Here is a 21,975-nt window from a genome sequence, read left to right as displayed (position 1 = left end):
CGGAGGCTTACATAGGGGTCAAGGGTCAGGACAAGAGATCTACAGTTTTCTCTTTGGAGGCTCACTCTCGCGCGCACACACTCACACACACACACAGAGAGGGAGAGAGAGGGAGAGTGAAGCTGCATTGGGGTTGGGGGGAGGAGAGGGAAGGGAGTGGGGCCAGCTTTTCTGGGCGACGTGGGAAAGAAGCACTACCAACCCGCTTGTAGACCTGGCTGGGCTCGGCTATACACATCCGCGGGGCTGCCCAAGCGAACTCCCAGCCAGCATCTAAGCAGCTGCGAGGACTCGCCTGGCCCCACCTGGGCAGCTCCAGGGGCTGCGCTCCAAAGCCTTGGAACCTCGGATGCTCCGCGATCCCCAAAGCCTCGGAAGCCAGCGCCTTTCAAGTGGGCAGCCGGAGCCGACACGCTCCGTGGGATGGTGCTCTCCAAGTGCTCTTTCACCCACGGGAAGCGTCCACGGTGGTGCCTCTCTCTCTCAAAAGCCGAGACTTTTGGCTTTTCTTTACAAAGTTTCCCTGGATGCAACTTCTCTGACACCTCCTCCACCCTGGGAGGAGATCCCGGGAGAACCAGCTGAGTCCGCTTGTTCTCACACATCATGGGAACTCCGCCACATGTTTCAAATTTGGGGAGGGGGGGGCTCTCTGGATCAAAGCTGGAGGGCGCTAAACTCTGCCTTGATTTTCCCTTCCTGTCTGGAGGTTGCTCCTTTCTACCTTTTCTTGAAAATCCCCTCCCTCCCTCCGTTTCCAGGTCAGTGGCCCTTCCCCTCCCTCTCCCTGATTCATCCTTCTCCAAAAATTGGGGGAGGGAGAGAGGGTAGGAGGAGAAGCAGGGAAGGAGGTCAGGAGAGTCGTGGACAGGCACCCCTTTTTTGTTTAAACAGCCTTGGTTGCTGGATGCGAAATTCTGCTTCACCCCCCCACCCCATCTCCCCATGGGAGGAGAGCTTTCCAAGTGGAAGGGAGAGAACCCTCTGAGAGGGGTGGGAGGAGGAGTGATGCAAGATTTGGGGCGAGAGAAGCCCATATCAAAGCAAAGGCTCGGGGACATACGTATGTGGGAGGGAGGAATTATGGTGGGTGGTAAGCAGCAGCAAGGTAGCTCTCGACAAATTGAGCAATTCTTCGGGTGGATCTTAACAGAGTTGGAAGGGACTTCGTAGGTCATCTAGTGACTAGATATAAAGAAATCGACTCCAGATTACTTAATGTGGTGATTTAAGACTCCTGCTAAGTGTCTTAAAACCAAACATTGGGAAACTGGTATCACTTCATCAAGCCCATCCATCACATTAAGAATTTACTGAAGAGTGAAGTAGTTACTAAATTTTACTGAGTTTACTAAGTTACTTGTTACTAAGGTTCTTGACAAATGACTATCAGACTTTGAAAACCTGGTATCACTGGATCATGTTCAACAATTTTGTTGAATTAACATTAACTAAAAAGGTTTTTAAATTGGATTTTGAATAAATGTGTAATTAATTGTTACAGTTTTGAATTTCATTGTTACTATCTTCCTTCTGTCGTGCAAACCGCCCAGTCACATGACCCCCCCAGCCACACCCACCAAGCCACGCCCACAGAACCGGTAATAAAAAAAATTGAATTCCACCACTGGGTGGGGGGCACTAAGGATCAGTTTGCAGCACCAAGGGGGCGGTGGACTGAAAAAGTTTGGGAACCACTGCCATAGACCTATTTCCTTCCTAGGAGCACTAGAAAAAAAGAACTTTCCCTTCTCCCTCTGAGGAGATCTATTTAGAAATGTTTTCGTAAGAACTAGCTAATGGCATCTAACTACAAAATGTCTTCCTGAACTCTCTGAGGGAGAGAAGGAAACCCTTACCAAGAGAGGCCACATTCTTATAATTCTCCAGCATGACTTCCCAATGCAGAGCTTTTTGGTGAGGATCCAGCTGAGACCACTCCTCCTCGGAGAAATAAACAGCCACCTCCTCAAAGGGTAGAAGAACCTCCTGAAAGGGAAAAAAAAAGTACAGAACAGGCCAAGGAAGAATTGCATGATCTTTCCTATTGTTTAGAAATTTCCAAAGCAAAGCTATGCACTAAGGAAAGTGGCTATGCTTAGTAAGGATCCATGGTTTAGATGAGAAAATAGAAAGAATAAGAAGCATTTGATTAAAGAAAGATTTTAGGCAGGTTTTATCAACTTGAATGATTCTGTAGGACTTTCAGTGCCATTCAGATTAAATAAGACCTGTTTTCTTCTGAATCAATTGATCTACCAAAGAGCCAGCCAGCCATCATCAAAATGCTCTTTCTTCTTTATCTATTCATCCACCCCCAATCAAAAGGCCCTCAGTGTCTTGAGAGAATCAAAAACCACCAATAAGTGATACTAACCCTTCAGAGGTGTGTCTGTAGGCGAAGGGATTCTTTGTAGTATTTTATGAAATGACTTATGTTGTCCTAAGAAGGAGCAATCCTCTTTCATTTACAGAAAATACAACCACCCCAATAATAAGACCTAGCATGATTTTTCATGCTGCTCATAAAATAAGCCCTACCCCCCAAATAAGCCCAAAGTCAGCGTGTCATCAGGGAGGGTGGGGCAGAGCGCATGGCAATCATAGGTGCTGGTGAGTACGTGTGCAGTGCCAGATGGTGTCTGAAAGCAACTGCAGCCTGCGCTGGGGCAGGGGGAGATGTAATCTGTCCTAACATCTCTCTTTCCTTGCATGGAGTGTGGGATGGAGCTTGAGGGCCAGGCTGGATGGCGGGGGCTGAGGATGTAGGGACCCCCGGCCTCACGGCACGTCTGGCGATACAAATTGCATGCTTTCCCCACTCATCTCCACACCTCTAGTTGTTGGTGCCTCTGCGAGGCGGGTGAAGTTAAGTGGCGGGACAGAGTGTTGCCATGCCACAGCCTGTGGACATTCAGCCCCCGCTGTCCTCCAGCTGTGCCGTACACTTCGCAAGCAAAATAGGTGATGGGATGGTGACTGTAAACGATGGGGCTTTCAACCCTCACTTCAGAAGGAAGGAGAAGGAGGGAAAGGGAGAGCAATCCTTTGAGGGCTGCCTCTTCGACAACTTCTCTCCAGGCTTCTTCACGGAAACCCAGCATGGAAGGAAGATTCTGTTTCTTTCAGATTTGTTCCAGCACTCACATCTCCTTTGAATCTTGGCCTCCCTCTTTGGAGAGTGATAAAGAGCAAGGGCAAGCGAAAACACAGGAGACACAGGGGAGAGAAGCCGCACAGCAAAGGACAAGGGGCTTGCCCGCCTCTCCATGAGACCTCTCGTGTGACATGGCATGAAAAAAAACTAAAGTGTAAAAGCCATTCTTTCCACATCAGCAGCAGCGCCTAAATCAGTGATGGCGAAGCTTTTTCTGACAGCGTGCCAAAATTGCACACACACTCTCTCTCGCACACAGGTGCCCAATCTCCCCACCCATCTGCACATGTGCATGCGACCCCCTCCTCCACCCGCACATACACGCACAACCCCTCCCCAGGCTCTGGAGGCTTACCTGAAGCCTGGTGAGGGCGAAAAAAGCTTCCCCCGGTCCCCCGAAGGTCCTCCAGAAGCCGGAAAGGGATCGTTTCCGAACTTCTGGTTGGCTCGTTGGGGCCATTTTCGCCTCCTCCGCAGGCTTCAGAAAAATCTCCAGAGGCTGGAGAGGGCAAAAAACGGCCCCATACCAACACCAAGGAGACTTGCTTTGTTCAAGCATGTTCTAATTTACATATCTTAAGCAACCCTAATCAATGAGAGGTGGAAGATAAAAAGAGGAAAAATCAAGAAAAAGTGTTATTTTTTCTGTTCATAATTCTATCTTTCCTAGATTTAAAACTGGATTTAAAAATATTCAATTGGTATTGCTGGAAATCATCGAGTTAAAAGAATAGGGAGCCATTTGCGGGAGGGAAGAATAAAAAAAGTGAAGCATTTAAGATGTCTCCCCCTTCTCTCTCTCTCTCCACTTCAGCTGAACTGGAATATAGGTGCTGGATCAGAATTGGGAAATAAGAAGAAACTGTGGAACTTAACTTATAATTAACCGTAACTTTTGAACTGGACAATATGGAAAGTTGGGAATTTGAACAAATACGTGAAATTATAAAAAATATGGATGAGTCATTAAAATTAAACTTGAATAGAATTTTGAAATTAGAAATTAAGGAGAAACAAGAAGGAGAAGGGGAAGGTAGTGAAATTACAGAAGCAATAGAAAATAAAAAGCAGACAAAAGATTTCACTAGGTTTGATAGTGGTACAGGGAAAATTGCAAGAGAGGAGAGAGGAAGAAGAGAGGGTTAGGAGAGAGGGTAGAGGGGAGGGGAAGAGAAGGAGATAAAGGAGTGGAAAGAAGAGAGAAGAAGGGGAAGTAGAGAAGGAGGACATAGGGAAGAAAGGAGGTAGAGAGGAGGGAGAGAGAGGGAGAAGAAAGTGATGGATAGGGTATAAATATGGTATATGGAGAGCAGAAGAGTGAATGATAGTCTTTGGGGGTGGAGGGTAAGACAAATTGATATAATATTGAATAATACAAAATGGTGTTGATTATGCAATGATATCCATGTGGTTATTTGTATGAAAATGAAAAAATAAAAAGGAAAGCCTCCGGAGGCTGGGGAGGGCGGAAAACAGCCCCAATGAGCCAATCAAATGTTCATTTTTGAATCTCCGATTAGCCCATTTGGGCTGTTTTTCACCCTCCCCAGTCTCCGGAGGCTTTCCTGACGCCTGGGTAGGGTGAAAAAGGCCTCCACTGATTCTCGGGAAGGGTGAAAAATCAGCTAGGAGCTGATAGCTGTTGTGCCACTAAATATGGCTCATCGTGCCACAGTCTCTACAAGCGAGAGGACCGACCCCTGCGGCACCCCACAAGTGAGCGGCCTCGGGCTCGACCTCTGCCCCCCTGTCAACACACATTGCGTTCGACCAGAGAGGTAGGAGGAGAACCACCGCAAAACGGTGCCCCTCACCCCCAACCCCTCCAGTCGGTGCAACAAGATACCATGGTCGATGGTATCAAAAGCCGCCGAGAGATCTAACAGGACCAAGATGGAGGAACAGCCCCCATCTCTGGCCCTCCAGAGATCATCCACCAATGTGACCAAAGCCGTCTCCGTGCTGTGACCGGGCCGGAAGCCGGACTGGCGCGGATCCAGATAATCACTTTCCTCCAGGTGCCGTGGGAACTGTTGCGCCACCACACTCTCTACAACCTTCGCCAAAAAGGAAAGGTTGGAGACGGGACGGTAATTAACTAAATTAGCTGGGTCCAGGGAAGGCTTCTTGAGTAGGGGCCTCACCACCGCCTCTTTCAAGACGGCCGGCAAGGACCCCTCCCTCAGTGAAGCGTTCACTAGTTCCTGGAGCCAACCTCGTGTGACCTCCCAGGATGCCAGTATAAGCCAGGAGGGACACGGGTCCAGTAAACATGTGGTGGCTCGCAGTCGTCCACGTAACCCGTCCATATCGTCGGAAGTAACAGAGTCAAACTCCTCCCAGGATGGCACCTCAAGACCCGCCTCCGATGTCTCTTCTAGACCGCTAGCGGAGACCCATTCGCTGCGAATCTGAGCGATTTTGTCCTGCAGATATTCCCCAAACTCCTCTGCTCTACCCTGCAAGGGTGCTTCCCGCGGCCTCTGGGAAAGGAGGGAGCGGGTCACCCTAAACAGGGCGGCAGGGCGGTTATCTGCGGACGCAATAAGAGTGGCACAATATTGTCGTTTGGCCACTCTTAATGCCACAAGGTAAGTCCGTAAATGTGCTCGGTCAGACTCGGAGCGTGACGATCTCCATCTGCTCTCTAGGCGTCTCTTGCGACGCTTCATCACCCCCAGCTCCTCGGTAAACCAAGGGGCCTGGGTGATTCGATGCCACAAGAGAGGCCGCAAAGGCGCAACCCGGTCCAAGGCACCGGCGGCCGCACTGTTCCATGCGGCCACTAGATCCTCCGTCCGGGTGCGGGTCAGGGCTACAGGGAATGGCCCAAGCTCCGTCTGGAACCTATCAGGTTCCATCAAGCGCCTGGGGCGGAACCATCTAGAGCATTCCGGTTCCGCCTCCCCGCGATGGGGAGCAGCGGTTGGAAAGTCGAGCCGGAGAAGTGAGTGATCTGACCATGACAGGGGCGTGACAACTAAATCCCCTACTCCCAGATCACTCCTCCACTGGCCAGATACAAAAATAAGGTCCAGTGTGTGACCTCCCTCGTGTGTGGGGCCCCGAATTACCTGGATCAGGTCCATGGCTGTCATGGAAGCCATGAACTCCCGAGCCACCTCGGAAGTTTCCCCTACCGATGGCAAGTTAAAGTCCCCCATGACTAACAGCCTGGGGGTCTCAACTGCCATCTCGGAGATCACCTCGAGGAGCTCGGGCAGGGCCGCTGATGCATAGCGAGGAGCCAGGTATACAATCAGCAAGCCCAACTGTCTCCCTGGGCCCCACTTCACACATAGGGACTCACAACCAGTTATCTGTGGCACAGTGGACTCTCTTGGCTCGAGACCCTCCCTTACGATAACCGCTACCCCACCACCCCTACCCTGGGCCCGCGGCTGATGGAATGCACGGTAGCCCGGCGGGCACATTTGGGTGTCCTCCTGGATGCCCGGCTGTCAATGGATGACCATGTGACAGCCGTGGCAAGGGGGGCATTCCACCAGGTTCGCCTGGTGCGCCAATTGCGTCCCCTATTGGACCGGAACGCCCTATGTACAGTCACTCATGCGCTTGTGACGTCTCGACTGGACTACTGTAATGCTCTCTACATGGGGCTCCCCTTGAGATGCACCCGAAGGCTGCAGCTGGTTCAGAATGCGGCCGCGCGGACAATTGTGGGAGCCACTAGATACTCCCACATAACACCTTTGCTGCGCGGGCTGCACTGGCTACCTGTGGCTTTTCGGGTGCGTTTCAAAGTGTTGGTCATCATCTTCAAAGCGCTCCATGGCACAGGACCTAGTTATCTGTGGGATCGTATCCTGCCCCATACATCCCTTCGGCCGATTCGCTCTCACAGAGAGGGACTCCTCCGGGTGCCGTCCACTAGGCAATGCCAGCGGGCGACGCCCAGGAGTAGGGCCTTCTCTGTGATGGGCCCGACCCTTTGGAATGACCTCCCCCCGGATATCAGGACTACCACCGACCTCCGCTCCTTCCGTAAGAAACTAAAGACCCACCTGTTCAATTTAGCCGGCCTGGCCTAATTCCTAATTCCCAATTTTAGTTCCTCAAGCCTGCATTTTTTAAATTTTCTAGGGGTATGCTTTTAGTTGTTTTTAATTTAATTTTTAATTTTTACTTTTTGTACAGTTGTATGAGGTTTAATTCGTTTTTAAGGGTATAGGATATTCGTCTTTTGTATTCGTTTTAATGAGACACCTGTACACCGCCCCGAGTCCCTTCGGGGAGAGGGGGCGGTCTATAAATCCTGAAAAATAAATAAATAAATAAATAAGCACATTTCAGGCAGCTGCTGCAAGCTGAGTCCTGCTTTTCCCTTTTTGATACCTTTGCCACTCCCTTGCACCAACTGGCACGAGCGACTGCCTGTGCTGCTTCTGGGCTCACTGGAGCTCTTTGCCCTCCTGGCAGCACTGCTCTCATCCACCTTGCTGGGCTGTTCCTGCCTGGCGCAGGGTGAGTCAGCCAAGATCTACGACCTCCGAAGTGCCCTCCCATCACCGGCCTGCCAGAGCCCCTTTGCCAGCAACGACAGATGGAGCCATGCCGCCTTACCAACTGCTGCCTTTGGGCTACCGAGCACCTTCCTGCAGGTCTACTTGGTGCTGCAGGTGCCGGGCTATGACTTTAGCCTGGCACTCTTCGGGCCCTGGCCCTGGTGGGTGCTAGCTCTCGTGCTGGCTGTGCAAAGTGGTGTGGGGGGCACAGCTCCACCTTCAGCTCCGGAAGTCATAGATTTGGGATGACTCTGTCTGCAGCAGGCAAGAGGGAGGACATCCAAAAGCAGTGCTACCAGGAGGCCAGAAGTAGCAAAGGCAACCACTTGGCAGCCAGCAGCCAAAAGTGTCCTGGCAGCAGCAGGGTCAGCAAGCAGGGCAGGTGGAGGCCGGGATGTGCTGAAAAGTTCGGCCATGCAAAAAAAAGGCAAGCGGGTGGTGGGATGGAGAGGGTGGGGCCAGCAGGCTCTCCACCTCCTGTAGTTGAAAAAAATACCATATTTCCCCGAAGATAAGACAAGGTCTTATTTTGTTTTGACCTCCGAAAAAAGCTCTTGGCCTTATTTTCGGGGAGATCTTAATATTTTTGAGATGCATGAAGTGGAGAGCATAGTCACCTCATGGCTGCTGCAGTGCTGCAATATTTTCAGGGAGGGCTTATTTTACCTCATGTGCTCAAAATCCCGATTGGGCTTATTATCCGGGGAGGTCTTATTTTCAGGGAAACAGGGTAAAACACGTCCAAAAATTAGCCTGAGTGCCTATTTCGAGGCCTAAGAGAATATAAGACTGGGTCTTATTTTCAGATAAGCAGGGTAATTCATGAAAGTGTTTTATTTTTAAAATACTAGTCCTAAAAAGAATCTCCAACCAAAAGCAGAGGGCAAAATGGCAGAAGACACTATTTGTAGTTCTTGACTAATAATAGTTTTTAGTGACTGTTCAAAGTTGCACAGCAGCGAAGAAAGTGATATGGCCATTTTTCACAGTTAAGACTGTACTACCTATACTATCTACATCCTCTGATTTCCTGAGGCAAATGGAAAAATAGAAATCTAGTAAATGAATGTTCTTCTCTTACCTGAGTTGGAGGTTCAATCCTAGTTTCTGCTCCCCCAAAACAAAGAGTCCACTTCCTTCCATTCTTCTCTGTGAGGGAGACAGAATTTCAAAAAGAATAATTAGTAAGATGGGAGAAGTTATGCTATAGAGGAGAGGACACAGAGAAGATGAGAAAGTTAGGATTTATCAAAGGAGTGGAAGGACCTTATATTACCTCCTGAGGTGTCCTGAATTGGATCTCCCTGAGGGATCCCCCTGAAAGACAGTTCTTGAGGGAGATTTGACGGATGCCTCTTTCTCTCAGGATCTCTGATCTCCATTGCGAGGGACTTGAAACAGGAGAAAATAATTAATGGACGTCACAAATCATGAAGTGGTTTCTTTCCCAGTGAACCCCACTGCAAATCACTCGGTGTCAATCAATTAGGCTGGGAAGTAAGAAAGAAATTGCTGTGTAAAATCTTTCTTCTAGAATGGATAAGGGAACTATACAAAGATTAGTGAAGCATCTCCACATAGTGTGAATGCCAGGAAAGTCTGGTAAGAAGACATCAAAATTCGAAGGAAAAGATGTTTGTGTATAACATAATGCCTGAACAAGGGGAAGACATGTGGTTGAAGAGTTTAAAATAAGGGTTATAATTTAAAATAAATATTTCATAAAATGATGTATCCTATTTAACACTGATAAACTATCAAAGATATATCAATTACGTGTTTAAAATGTAAACGTAAAAAAGGAACTTTTTACCAACTCTGCTGGACTTGTGACGAAGGAAAGAAATACCGGGGTAAGATTTATATTTCACCTGCAACTCAACCTGCTCCTTCTTCTTCTCCTCCGCCTGGCTCAGGAGGAAGCCTTCCACCAGGGCCACCGCCTGGGAGCTGGTCTCTGCTCCACACTCCCGCACCCAGCTCTCCATCTGCACGGGCAGAAGGGCCAGGAACTGCTCCAGAACAACCAGGTCCAGCATCTGTGCTTTTGTGTGCTTTTCTGGTCTCAACCATTGACTACAAAAGAAGTGGAGTCGGCTGCAAAGTCCTCGGGGACCCTCATCCTCCTGATATTGGACGCTCCCGAAGTTCCAGGCCTGAACTTGTGAAACGATGGTTCCTTCTTCCAGCATCTTCTGCCCAGTTCTTGCCCAGATCTCCCCACGGATTCCAGACTGGGAATCAGAAGGGCCTTTTCCACTTCCCTCACTTGCTAAAGGAAGGCCAGCCATTCTCTCTCTGCCCTGTAACACAATTCAGAATTAGTGCAAGGAAAGTTGTGTATCTCCAAATGCTTTTTTTCATTTCTTGAGAGAAATATCCATCTGGTTCAGTTCCAATACAGGAGGAAGGTGCTGGGAATAAAATGGAGGCTGGAGGCTGATTGGAAAGAAAGCAGAACCACCAACCACATGTCATTCTGGGACGGCTGACAAAATGGAGTTCAGCGGGTGGATTTTATACCTTCTGGATTCCTATGGGGTCATGTAGGGCTCATGGGTGGCACTTCATAAGCAAAAGGGGAAATGCAAATCCTAGGTGTTTGTCTGAAAAAATACAATTTTATCTAACGGCCACGAGTACAAGTTCTCTTTCCATTCACATACATTGAATTTTTCTTTTTAAGATCTGAGCAGGACTGGGGCATTACAGAAGGCACTTGTGTTGCTGTCATATGACCATGCATGGTGGGCATTTCTAAGCTGGGGAACCTTTATAAAAAGTCTCCCATCTTTGTGATCCGGATTCTTACCATCCTGTACATTTTGTTCCTTCCTTTGGGGACTTCTGCAAAATCTCCAAATGGCCATACGTTATGAAACGTTATGAAAAACTGGGACAAAGAGAGGACCATGTCAAGGTTGAGACCACTGTTCTAAAAACATGAAACCGCAACCTGTGTTATGCCATTCATATATCAAGGCAAAGCCCAACTTTGTCAACCTTTGGCTTAATTGTGTTGCGTATCTGAAGTTTCTGCCTGATCCAATCTTTCTGAATGGATTACCAAATCTGCATTTCTAAAAACTGGCCCTCTCAGTTTCCCCTTGGGGCAGGGAGACTGAGGTTGACTTCTGCCTCCCTTAAGAGCATGTTTCTCCATCTCTCCCTTAGGGGAAATATAATATTCTGCTTCTTTTTAATATTCCCCCGAATAGTTTGTTGTCCGGGTGAGGGGGGTCTTCCCACACATTCTTAGCAATGTTCACCTAGCCATGGGAATACCTCTTAGCTAAGTCCTCTTAGCTAAAGAAATAACGTTGTCTCTAAAGAAGATGAAAAAAAGACCTCCATTTTGTGATTCTCTTACAGAAAAGGGAATATATTCAAAAAATCTCCAATTAGGACACAAATACTACAGATGGCAAGAGACAAAACATTGAAATACAAAGACAAAGAGATTGTGATTCTGAAACAGGTACCAAGGAGACTGAGAGAGATAAGAAGAGAATAGCAATTTTTGACTAAAAATTCTACAGAAAAAATGAGTTAATCATAGATGGCTGATCCCAGAAGGTTTGATGTTTCTATGGCAAGGACAAAGACATAGAATAGATTCAATTGATAAAGCAGAACTATTCTATGCAGAATACTTTAGAGGGAAAGAAGGAGAGACAGGAAAAGAAGAATCATTAATTGAACTACAAGATAATGGCCAGGCTGCGACTGGAAAAGAAGAAGGCGCAGTAGGTGGCACTGTGGATACTAAAGAACAACGAGAACCGAGATCTACTAGAGCAGTAAACCCTACCTATAAAACATAAACATGGAGGAGAAAAAGTTAATTTCAATAAATATAAATGGACTTAACTCAGGTATTAAAAGAAGGAAAACATTTCATAAATTAGAGAAATGAAAAGTGGACATAATTTGCCTTCAAGAAGTACACATTAAAAAACAACAGGAACAATTATTGATACAACCTAAACTAGAGAAAATATTTACAACATTGCCATGATGCAAGAAAAGAGGAGTGATTCTGTATATTAAGGATACAATTTCAGCAGAGCAAATCTACACAGATGACAATGGAAGAATCTTAATGGTGGAAATTATGGACAATAACAAGAAAATACTTTTAATAGCAATTTATGCTCCTAATGATAGTCAAGAGGAATTTTATAAAAAATTACATATGAAAATAATTGAATTGGACTATGTTAATATTTGTATGATGGGAGACTAATGGAATTGTAGATCAGAATATGGACTATAAAACAAAAAAACAACAAAACTAAATAGAAAGACTCTTCCTAAATCCTTTTTTAAAATGACTGATGAAATAGACTTAAAAGATATATGGAGAGAAAGAAACCCCACAAATAGACAATATACCTTCTACTCAAATAGACATTTATCATGGTCCAGATTAGATATGATATGGATCTCAACAGAATTGATTTGTGATATACAGGAAATTGACATAGAAACAAGTACCTGGACAGATCACAATCCAATGACAATTAAGTAGAAAGGACAAAGGAGAAGATCTAGATGGACTTTAAATAATACTATATTAAAAGAAAAGGATTTTGTACAGAAAATGGAGAAAGAATTGGTGTTTTTCTTCAAAGAAAATAAAAAAGAGGCACATCAATGCAGAATCTCTGGGACACAATGAAGGCCTATGCCAGAGACTTGATAATGGACTATACAAGAAAAAGAAATATTAAGAAAAGACAAGCTTTTAAAATACTGGATGATGACTACAAGAGACTTGAAAAGGAGCTACAGAAGGCCCCACAAAAAAAGGATATTAAAGTAAAAATGGACACAACTAAACATAAAATGGGGCTAATGGAAAAGTAGGAATTAGCACAAAAAATTAGAAGTGCTAAACAGAATTATTTTGAAAATGCAAATAAACCAGGGAGATGGCTAGCGTATAAATTGAAAAAAGAGAGAGAATCAAGAAAAATAATGCAACTAATAGACGACCAAGGGCAAATTTGTTATGGAAACAGAGAGAAGAAAAAAATTATACAAGAATACTATGGGAAATTATATGAACAAGAGAAGATAGAGGAGTAAAGAGTTAAACAATATGTGCAAAAACAAATTTACCCCAGATAACTAAAGAAACTGAAATGATGCTAGAAGGTAATATGACGATGATGGAATTAGTTGAAGTCCTTAAAAAACAAAACAATGGAAAAGCTCCAGGTCCAGATGGACTACCAGTGGAATTTTATAAGACTTTACAGGAATCGTTGTATCTCCCATTGTTAGAAGTTATGAACGAAGCCATGTTAAAGATGAAGATACCTAAATCTTGGTCAGAAGCTTATATAACACTGGTGCCAAAGGAGGACACCGACCCACAGCAAATTAAGAATTATAGACCAATTTTCCTGCTAAATTCAGATTATAAAATATTTGCCTCAATACTGGCAGAAAGACTCAAAAGATACTTAAATAACTTCATTCATCTTGATCAAAATGGATTTCTGCCAGAGAGACAAATTAAAGATAATATGAGAATAATCCTGGACACTTTGGAATATTATGAGGCACATCCTGAAAAACAAATGGCATTGATATTCTTGGATACTCAGAAGCCTTTGATAATGTGAATTGGTTAGTAACGTTGCTACAGTTGGAACAGATGGGCTTTGGCAAGAAATTTATTCAAACCATACAAACCATATACCACAAAGAGCAAAGATAATGATGAATGCACATTTCACAGATTCCATTGATATTGGGAAAGGGACAAGACAAGGTTGCCCACTATCTCCCCTGTTGTTCGTGTTAACGTTAGAAGTCTTAAATAGAAACATTAGAGAAGATAAAGACATAAAAGGAATGGAAATTTAAAAAGAAGAATATAAATTGCAAGCATTCGCAGATGACCTAGTCTTCATTTTAGAGGATCCATTGGAAACTGCACCTAAATTGATAGAAAAAATAGAGGAATATGGAAAAGTAGCAGGTTTAAAAATAAATAAAGACAAAACAAAGATTTTGACAAAGAACATGTTAGCAAGACAAAAGGAAGTATTGGCGGAAGCTTTGAAGATTCAGGTCACGAACAAGGTTAAATATTTGGGGATATATTTGACAGCAAGATGTAGTACACTTAAAGAGAACAATTATTATAAACTTAAACAACAAATTACAACAGACCTGGCCAAATGGGAAAACTTACAACTATCGCTAATAGGGAGAATATCAACAATCAAGATGAATATACTACCCAGGATTTTATATTTGTTCCAGACAATTCCAATTAGATTAGAGAAAGATTTCTTTGAAGACCTTAACAAAATAGTATTGAAGTACATTTGGCAGGGAAAGAAAGCGAGAATAAAACTTAAAACTGTTACAAAATGCTAGAATAAGAGGAGGATTTGGCCTATCTAACTGGGAATTATATTACCAGGCAACAAGCTTGATGTGGGTTAAGGAATGCATAACGTTAAGAAACTCTAGATTATTGACCTTAGAAGGTCATGATTTGTTGTTGGGTTGGCACACTTTCTTATGGTGTAAGGGAACTAAAACACAGGGGTATTTCAGAAGGCATTACATTGTTATTAAACTGGGAGAAGATTAAAAGGCAAAATTATTTAAAAATCCCAGTCTGGTTATCAACTATGGAAGCATTTTCATATTCAATAATATACAAAAAGAAACAAACAGTTAGACATGGTGAAATATTGAATGCTAAGGGTGAACTTAAATCTATGCAAGAATTAGAAGAACAATGACAAAATGACTGACTTGGATAAAATTCTGACAGGTACTGATGAAAAGATGATTAAAAATTATATGGATACTTATTAGAGGTTAAACTAGAAAAAGAATAAGTTAAAGAATCTATGATTGCTTGGGGGGTGGGGAAATTTTGGTCATGGAATTGATTTAGAGAAATGGCAAAAATTATGGTCACAAAATTATAAAATGACAATATCAACAGCATATAAAGAAAACTTGTATAAGATGTTTTACAGGTGGCACTTACCCCCGGCGAAAATAGCAAGAATGTTCAAGGACAAATCAGAGAAATGTTGGAAATGTCATCAGATACCGGGTTCATATTACAATATGCGGTGGACATGCGTAGAAGCTAAAAGATATTGGACTAAAATCAACACTTGGTTGGAAAAAATGACTCAGAAACATATAGACTTTAAACCTGAGATTTTTTTTATTGGGAATATTACTGGAAATATACAATAGAGACTTGAAATATTTGATTGTAAACGTGTTAACGGCAGCTAGAATTGTATTTGCAAAAAAATGGAAAAGTGAGAAAATACCAACGCAGGAGAAAGTTATTCAGAAAATAATGAAAGGTGCTGAAATGAGTAAATTGACATTTGAAATTAGAGAAGAAGATGAACAATTTTATAAGGTATGGGATTTATTTTGCCAGTGGTTAGATAAAAAAACATGGAAATGAAAAACGTTGGAGAATTTTTATAATATAAGAATAATAGAATAATACACATAACAATACAAAGGTATATGATCATTGAATAGATTTAGGATGATGTAATGAATTGTTATAATATAAATGAATCCAATACCTAGAATATTTCATTCAAAATGAAGGAATAATAATTATAGTCAAATAAATGATGTACAATGATAATAATGCATACATATATACTAGATTGATAATTTGTGATTTTATATAAAATTGAAAGTGAGGACTATGGAAATGATGCACAAAACTCTGCAACCAAACGACATGCTGTATGTGATTGAAGAAGGTTCTATGTGTTATGTGTTGTCTGTCTTTGTCCAAAAAAGAAAAATATTCTTTTTTTAAAAAAAGAGAGAGAGAGAAGGAAAAGGAACAAGAAACGATATTCAACAATTTTTCGGTTTGCAGAAATACCACCCCAAGAAAATATAAATTAAGAGCTGGAAGAGACACCTGCAACAATAGAAAGAGAAAGGAAGAGAGGAGGAAAGGAAATGAGAGAAAAAGGAGGGAAGGAAGAGAGAGGTGAGGAGAGGAAGATGGAAGGGAGAAGGAGAGAGGGTAGGAAGGGGAGGGGGTAGAGAGAAGTAGGGGAGAGGTAAGGGAGGAAGGAAGGGGAAGGAGAAGAGGAAAGAAGAAAGTAGAGAAGGGAGGGAGGGAGAGAAAGGAAGAGAGGAGAGGAGAGGAAGAGAAGGGGAGGAAGATAGAGAGGAGAGGAAGATGGAAGGGAGAAGGAGAGAAAGAGAGAGGGTAGGAAGGGGAAGAGAGGAGGAGGGGAAAGGGAAGGGAAGAAGGAAGGGAAAGGAGGAAGTAAGTAGAGAAAGGAGGGAGGGAGAAAAGAGAAAAGAAGGTGGTGTCAAAACAGGTGAGGGATGGTAAACAAAGCAACCCAAATGGAATATTATAATTCTATAAATGGAATGGCAAATGTATAAGAACCATGAATGTAAAAAAAGAATAACTATGTGAATGTATACCTATAATTGTATATAGAGAACAAAAAATAAATATTTAATAAAAGACCATGTTTCTCCATTTCTCCCTTAGGGGAAATATATTCTGCTTCTTTTTAATATTTCTCCAAATAGTTCATTCTTGGGGAGGGGGGGTGTTGAGTTTCCCACACATTCATAGCAATGTTCACCTAGTCTTGGGAATACCTAAAGTCCTCTTAGCCAAAGAAATAATGTTGTCCTAAAGAAGATGAACAAATGACCTCCATTTTCTGATTCTCTTACAGAAAAGAGAATATATTCAAACAGCCAGAAAGTTGTGGATTGGACCATTCATCAACACTCATCCCCACATATTGAGAAGTATTTACTCAGCTGGTAAAGTGATGACTTCCATCAAGAAGATTGAGTGTATTTGGCATTTTGGATCATTTCAATTTCTTTTTACTCACAAGGAGAGACTTGCTTTTTAAAAGTGTAGATCAAAGCATGAAACTTCAGTTCACATCAAATGAAATGCCAGTCAATTGACCCTGATTTAGGATGCTGGTTTACTACCTTCCTAAGACAAATTAGAAAGGGAGTCCAAACCTAGTTTAGTGTCATCCAGCACACAGTGAGAATGTAGGCATCATCTTCAGCCTCTCTTCCTTGCAAATATATTTCTTATTTCCTGCTTGAGATTTGCCATGCAAGCTCTCCCCTACACAGGAGCTTTCACCAGGAAAGGGGGTGGGAAGGACTCTCTCCAGGTCCCTCCCTACCCCCTTCATTTCCGAGGATCTGGATTTATTCCGGAGGGCAGCATGCATGGCCTCTGATTTCTCCCCATGCCTGTTACAATCATGGAAAGGGGCGGTTAGACGGGAGGGAAACACACACACGCAAACACACACTTACCTTTTCTACCTCTGAAAATTTAAGATTTTCTTTCTCCCTTTCTAAACTCCTCCGCAGCACACGTGGTTAAAGAGAGTCTAGAATCCTAGAAAGGAAAAAACAGAATGACGTCACTGCCTTCCCAACTTGTAACCGGGGCTCAAATCTGAAGTGCCCCCCCTGGTGGATTTTCTGTGCATGGAAGGTGCTCATGCAAAGAGCGGAGAAATGGTGCATTTCCTATGGGGTGGGGCCTGGTGGGGCTCCTTGATTGGGAAGATTTTGGCAATGTTATACTTCAGTAAAGAGAATTGTATTTAAAGTACTGGCATTAGGGGGAAACATTTTCCTAACAAGAATCTCATTTAAGTATGTTGCTGAGGAAGAAAGGAATAAATCAATCGAAACAAGAAGGAAAAACGAAATATGACTGTACAATGTACCCCAGCTTGACTTTCTGAAAGAAAGAGGGAATACAAATCTAATAAATTTCCTTCTCTTGCGTGAGTTGGAACTTTGGCCACTTTTTCAGCTCTACCATATGGATGAGTCAACTTCTTCCTACCCTTCCTTGTTAGGGAGACTTAGCAACAGAAATGTTGGGCTCAATCCAGGACTACCGATAATATGTACATCATCCGATTTCCTGAGAGACAGGGAGATACTAATCTAGTCAGTGAATGTCCTTTTCAATGCTTTTTCAAGTATAGCAATATTTATCTAGCCAGGGTGTTGCAGAAAATGACAGGCTTCTCATGATACAGGAAAAGTTTATTTGGCAGCCAGGTTCAGAAAGCTTGCCCATGGCTAGCATTGCAAGTTCTGAACAACCTTCATTATCAAAGCACGCATTCTTATACATTCTCAATGGCAGCGTAACATGGATACACTTAACTCATTTCTTATTGGTTACCTTGAGGAAAAAGCCTTATAAGGAAATGGGGTCTGTCTTCTCCTTTTGTCTTGAGCCATAGGTACTGACTAGGTGCCTTTATGCAAACTTTATTTTATTTATATTTATTTTATTTCTTAGATTTTTAGACCGCCCCCTCTCCCAGAAAGGGACTCGAGGCGGTGTACAGTCAATACAAATAAAATCAGTCATAATAATAAAATACATTTAAGATACATTTGGAGGGGGAGATAGGCTGTACTAAGAAATAAATATATTCTAATCCTAAAAACATCCCAATTAAAACCCCAAACCCAATTTAATTGAACCTTGTGGTTTGGACATTTGACATAGGGATGTTGGCTGGAACATCTTGTGGTTAGAGGCTGATGACATTTCCCTGTCCCTTTAAGCAAGCTTCTAACTGTCCCTTTTGCCACGTCTTCATTCTTATATTTTTAATCCATATTTTATTCTATTTTAAGGGGAATAGGAGAACAAGCCCTTAAGCCTCTGATGGTGAACCTATGGCACGTGTGACCAAAGTGGCACACAGAGCAATGTCACCTGGCACGTGTGGCATTGCCCGTTCCTCTTCCGGGTTTCTGCCTTGCATGCACAGGCAACAATCAGCTGGCCTTTGTGCGTGCGGCAGTGCCAGGAACCAGAAGAGCTGGTCTTCCATTTTCCGGCGTGAGCATGTGTGCTGGCCAGCTGATCAACGCGTGCACATGCCTGCCAGAAACCCGGAAGAGGAACGGGTGATGCCGCACGTGCCAGGCAACATGGCATACGCACACCAGACAACGGAAGTTCATTTTCCCCTGGTAGCTCCTCTTTCTCGTTGCGGTGCAGATGAGTGACCATGCGAAGCGCTCCCTTTCAGCACTTAGTGCCAAAAAGGTTCACCATCACTGCCTTAAGCCCTCAACAACCATTCAGCCAAACTCATCCCCCTAGAAATAGTTTTCTGAAATGGTAAATGGATGTCTTCCACCTAGACCAATGATGGTGAACCTATGGCATGCGTGCGCTGGCCAGCTGAGTTCACCCTTTTTTAAAGCCATTTTTCACCCTCCCCAGGCTCCAGAGGCCTTATAGGAGCCTGGGGAGGGCGAAAAGAGTATGTAGTCAATCAACACCTTGGTGGATTTTCTGTGGGCCAGAGGTGCTGCTGCAAAAAGTGGGGAATGGTGCATTTCCCATGGGAAACCAGGAGAGGGCACTCATCCTGCCCTTGATCAGGAAGCCTTCACAATCCATCTGCTTTTGGCAGTGTTATGCTGCAGTAAAGAGTATTGAAATTAAAAATACTAGTTTTAAAAATAACATTTCCTAATAAGGATCTTTCTTAAATTTTTGATGCTCACAAATAACGATTTCCCTGACAGTTAGAAAAATAGATCAGTGGAACAACTTCACTTTAGAAGTTCCAACACTTTTTAAAAGAAGAGATTAGACAATCATTTTTTCCTGCCTGAGCAGAGGTTTGGACTAGAAGATCTCCAAGGTCCCTTCCAACTCTGCTATTCTGTAAAAGAATGACTCAGAACAAACAAGAAGGAAAAATGAAAGGTGAAAATTGTTAGATCAGGGCAATGAGAAGACAGACTCAGGTTCAAGGCAACAACAGCTCTTTATTCACAGACAAGTATGTACAATCCAGAAACTGTTAGGTCTGACAGCTCTCCTTTTATAGGGAGCTGTCAGACCTCTCAACCAATCAGATTGAACCTCTGTTCCCGCCTAAACAGAGGACTGGAGTGGAAACCACAGCAGCTTGTGTGGATATCTAACACCCCTCCCCTCTCAGTTGGAGTGTTCCAATTAGTGATGTAGTCTTTTAGGTAGGTGGGTCTTTGCTTAACTCTGGCGGACCTGCGCAGTTCATTTTGAACCGGTTCTTGGAGCAGGTCGGAGGGACCTGTGTGCTCCTCAGCTCCTCTCAGTGGAAGCTGCTGGAACTTACCCCAAGATGCGGCTGGAGTCCTTTGAGCTTGTTCACTCGGGGCTCGCTGTGGGCTTGTAACAAACTCAGGTAAGTCTGCCGGTTCTTTTGGGATTGAGAAGTCTGTGGAAGGAGTGAATGTTTGCTCCTTTTGGGTAGGGCTTTGGCCGGTTGGCGTCAGAGTTTCATCTGGTGCTCTAAGATTGGAGTGGGTTAGGCGACCGCGGAGTTGGTCAATGTGCCTCCTCCAATTTCTACCATCCTCTAGCTCTAACAGGTAAGAGCGAGGCCCAGTGATGCCTATCACCGTGGCAGGAATCCACAGAGTCCCCCCTGCATAGTTGTGGGCGTATACTGAATCCCCTATGCTAAAGTTCCGAATCTTGCTAGTGGAGTCTGGGGGCGATGTGGCAGAGTAGTTTGGGTGTGGCCGGTCTAGGTGGGACCTTAGCCGGCGACCCATTAGAAGCTCAGCGGGGCTTCTCCTGGTGGTGGTGCTAGGAGTTATATGTTGTATTAGTAGATAGTGATCAATCCGTGTTTGCCAATCACCCGGGCCCATTCTGGCGAGGGCCTCTTTTGCTGAGCACACCATTCGTTCCGCCTGTCCATTCGAGGCCGGATGGAATGGCGCGACTAGGGCATGCTGAATTCCCTGGCTAGCTAGATAGGTCTCGAAGTGCATGGCCGTAAATTGGGGCCCATTGTTGGAGACCAATACATCAGGCAGGCCGTGCGTGGAGAAAAGTCTCCGTAGCGCCTTGATGACCGCCTCTGCCGTGGTAGAGGTCATCAGGGCTACCTCTAACCATTTCGAATATGTGTCCACAACTATTAGGAACGTTTGGAGTGAACGGGGCCTGCAAAATCTATGTGCACCCTAGACCAGGATGCCTGAGGGCGCTCCCACTCCTTAGCGGGCGCCTCTGGGGCAGCTGGTCTGGATTCCTGACATGGAGTGCAAGTGGCCATTCACTCTTCTATCTCCCTGTCCATATTAGGCCACCAGACGTAGCCAATGCCTTCATCCTGACGATGCCAGGATGCCCCACATGCAATTCATCTAATACTGCTTGTCGCAGTTTGTTTGGAACAACCACCCGGTCCCCCCACAGTAAACATCCCTTTAGAACCGACAGTTCGTCACGCTTTGCAAAAAACATTTTAAAATCGGCCGCAACAGGCCCCTTGGGCCACCCCCTCCACACCCAGTTAAGGGTGCTTAATTACATTGTCCTTGGCAGAAAAGCGGGCAACATCAGCAGAGGAGACTGGTCCAAAGTCCAAACAGTCAATCAATAGGACCGGAGTCTCAGAAGTGGGGTCGGCCAATAGTTCGGGTAGGGGACAGCGGCTCAAGGCATCGGCGTGTCCCAGCATGGAGCCTGGTCGGTGTACCAGTTTGTATGTGTAGGCAGCCAGGAAAACAGTCCACCTGGTCATGCGCGGGGAAAGGGATATCGGGGTGGGTTGGTCCCCAGCCAGCAGCCCCAGCAGCGGCTTGTGGTCCATCACAAGTTCGAAGTCGCGGCCATAGAGGTACTCGTGGAAACACTTGACTCCCGCTACTGCAGCCAAAGCTTCTTTGTCCAGTTAGCTATAGTTCCGTTCAGCAGGAGACAAGGTTCTCGAGTAGAAGGCGATGGGGGCTTCAGCGCCATTGGGCATTCAGTGGCTGAGGACTGCGCCGACGCCGAAGGGTGAAGCGTCGCACATTAAAACCAGAGGCAGGGTCTGGCTGTACTGGACCAGCAGGGAGTCAGCTGTGAGCAGGCTCTTTACTCCAGTGAACGCGGCGGCCTCGTCTCGTCCCCAGGTCCATTTAGCGTTTTTGGCTAGTAGTCGATGCAAGGGCTCGGCGACGGTTGCTTTCTGCCTGAGAAAGACGCTGTAGAAGTTAAGGAGCCCGAGGAAAGCTTGCAACTCGGTGTGATTGCGAGGTGTAGGGGCGTCCTGGATTGCTTTGACTTTTTGGGATGTCGGGTGGATCCCAGAACCGTCAATCATGTACCCTAGGAATTCTACCCTGGGCACATTAATTTTACATTTTTCTTTTTTGAGACGGAGGCCTTTTTCCCGAATTCTGGTCAAAATGGCCCTGACACGTTTTAAAAGTGCCCCTCATTTG

At 44.7% G+C, this 21,975-nt stretch overlaps 1 protein-coding gene across 2 annotated transcripts in view; it reads right to left on the bottom strand.

Annotated features, from left to right (window-relative positions):
* Positions 1-17,109, bottom strand: part of LOC309383413 (uncharacterized protein) — a 59,817-nt gene extending 42,708 nt beyond the window's left edge. Inside the window, exons 1-5 of one of the 2 annotated variants that reach the window (XM_081935938.1) lie at positions 17,029-17,109; positions 9,555-9,986; positions 8,960-9,074; positions 8,765-8,832; positions 1,860-1,989 (exon numbers count right to left, since the gene is read on the bottom strand). In XM_081935938.1, coding sequence (XP_081792064.1) covers positions 1,860-1,989; positions 8,765-8,832; positions 8,960-9,074; positions 9,555-9,974 — 733 coding nt within the window. In that variant the 5' untranslated portion in view covers positions 9,975-9,986; positions 17,029-17,109. The remainder of the gene's footprint in view (positions 1-1,859; positions 1,990-8,764; positions 8,833-8,959; positions 9,075-9,554; positions 9,987-17,028) is intronic. The other variant, XM_081935939.1, reaches the window with a different exon arrangement.
* Between the last annotated feature and the right edge of the window lie 4,866 nt (positions 17,110-21,975).

Source organism: Natrix helvetica (assembly GCF_964273705.1).
Source record: "Natrix helvetica genome assembly, chromosome: 1".
NCBI classification, from domain to species: Eukaryota; Metazoa; Chordata; class Lepidosauria; order Squamata; family Natricidae; genus Natrix; species Natrix helvetica.
Note: the sequence above shows the minus strand (reverse complement) of the source record. Positions and strands in the feature narration are given on the sequence as shown.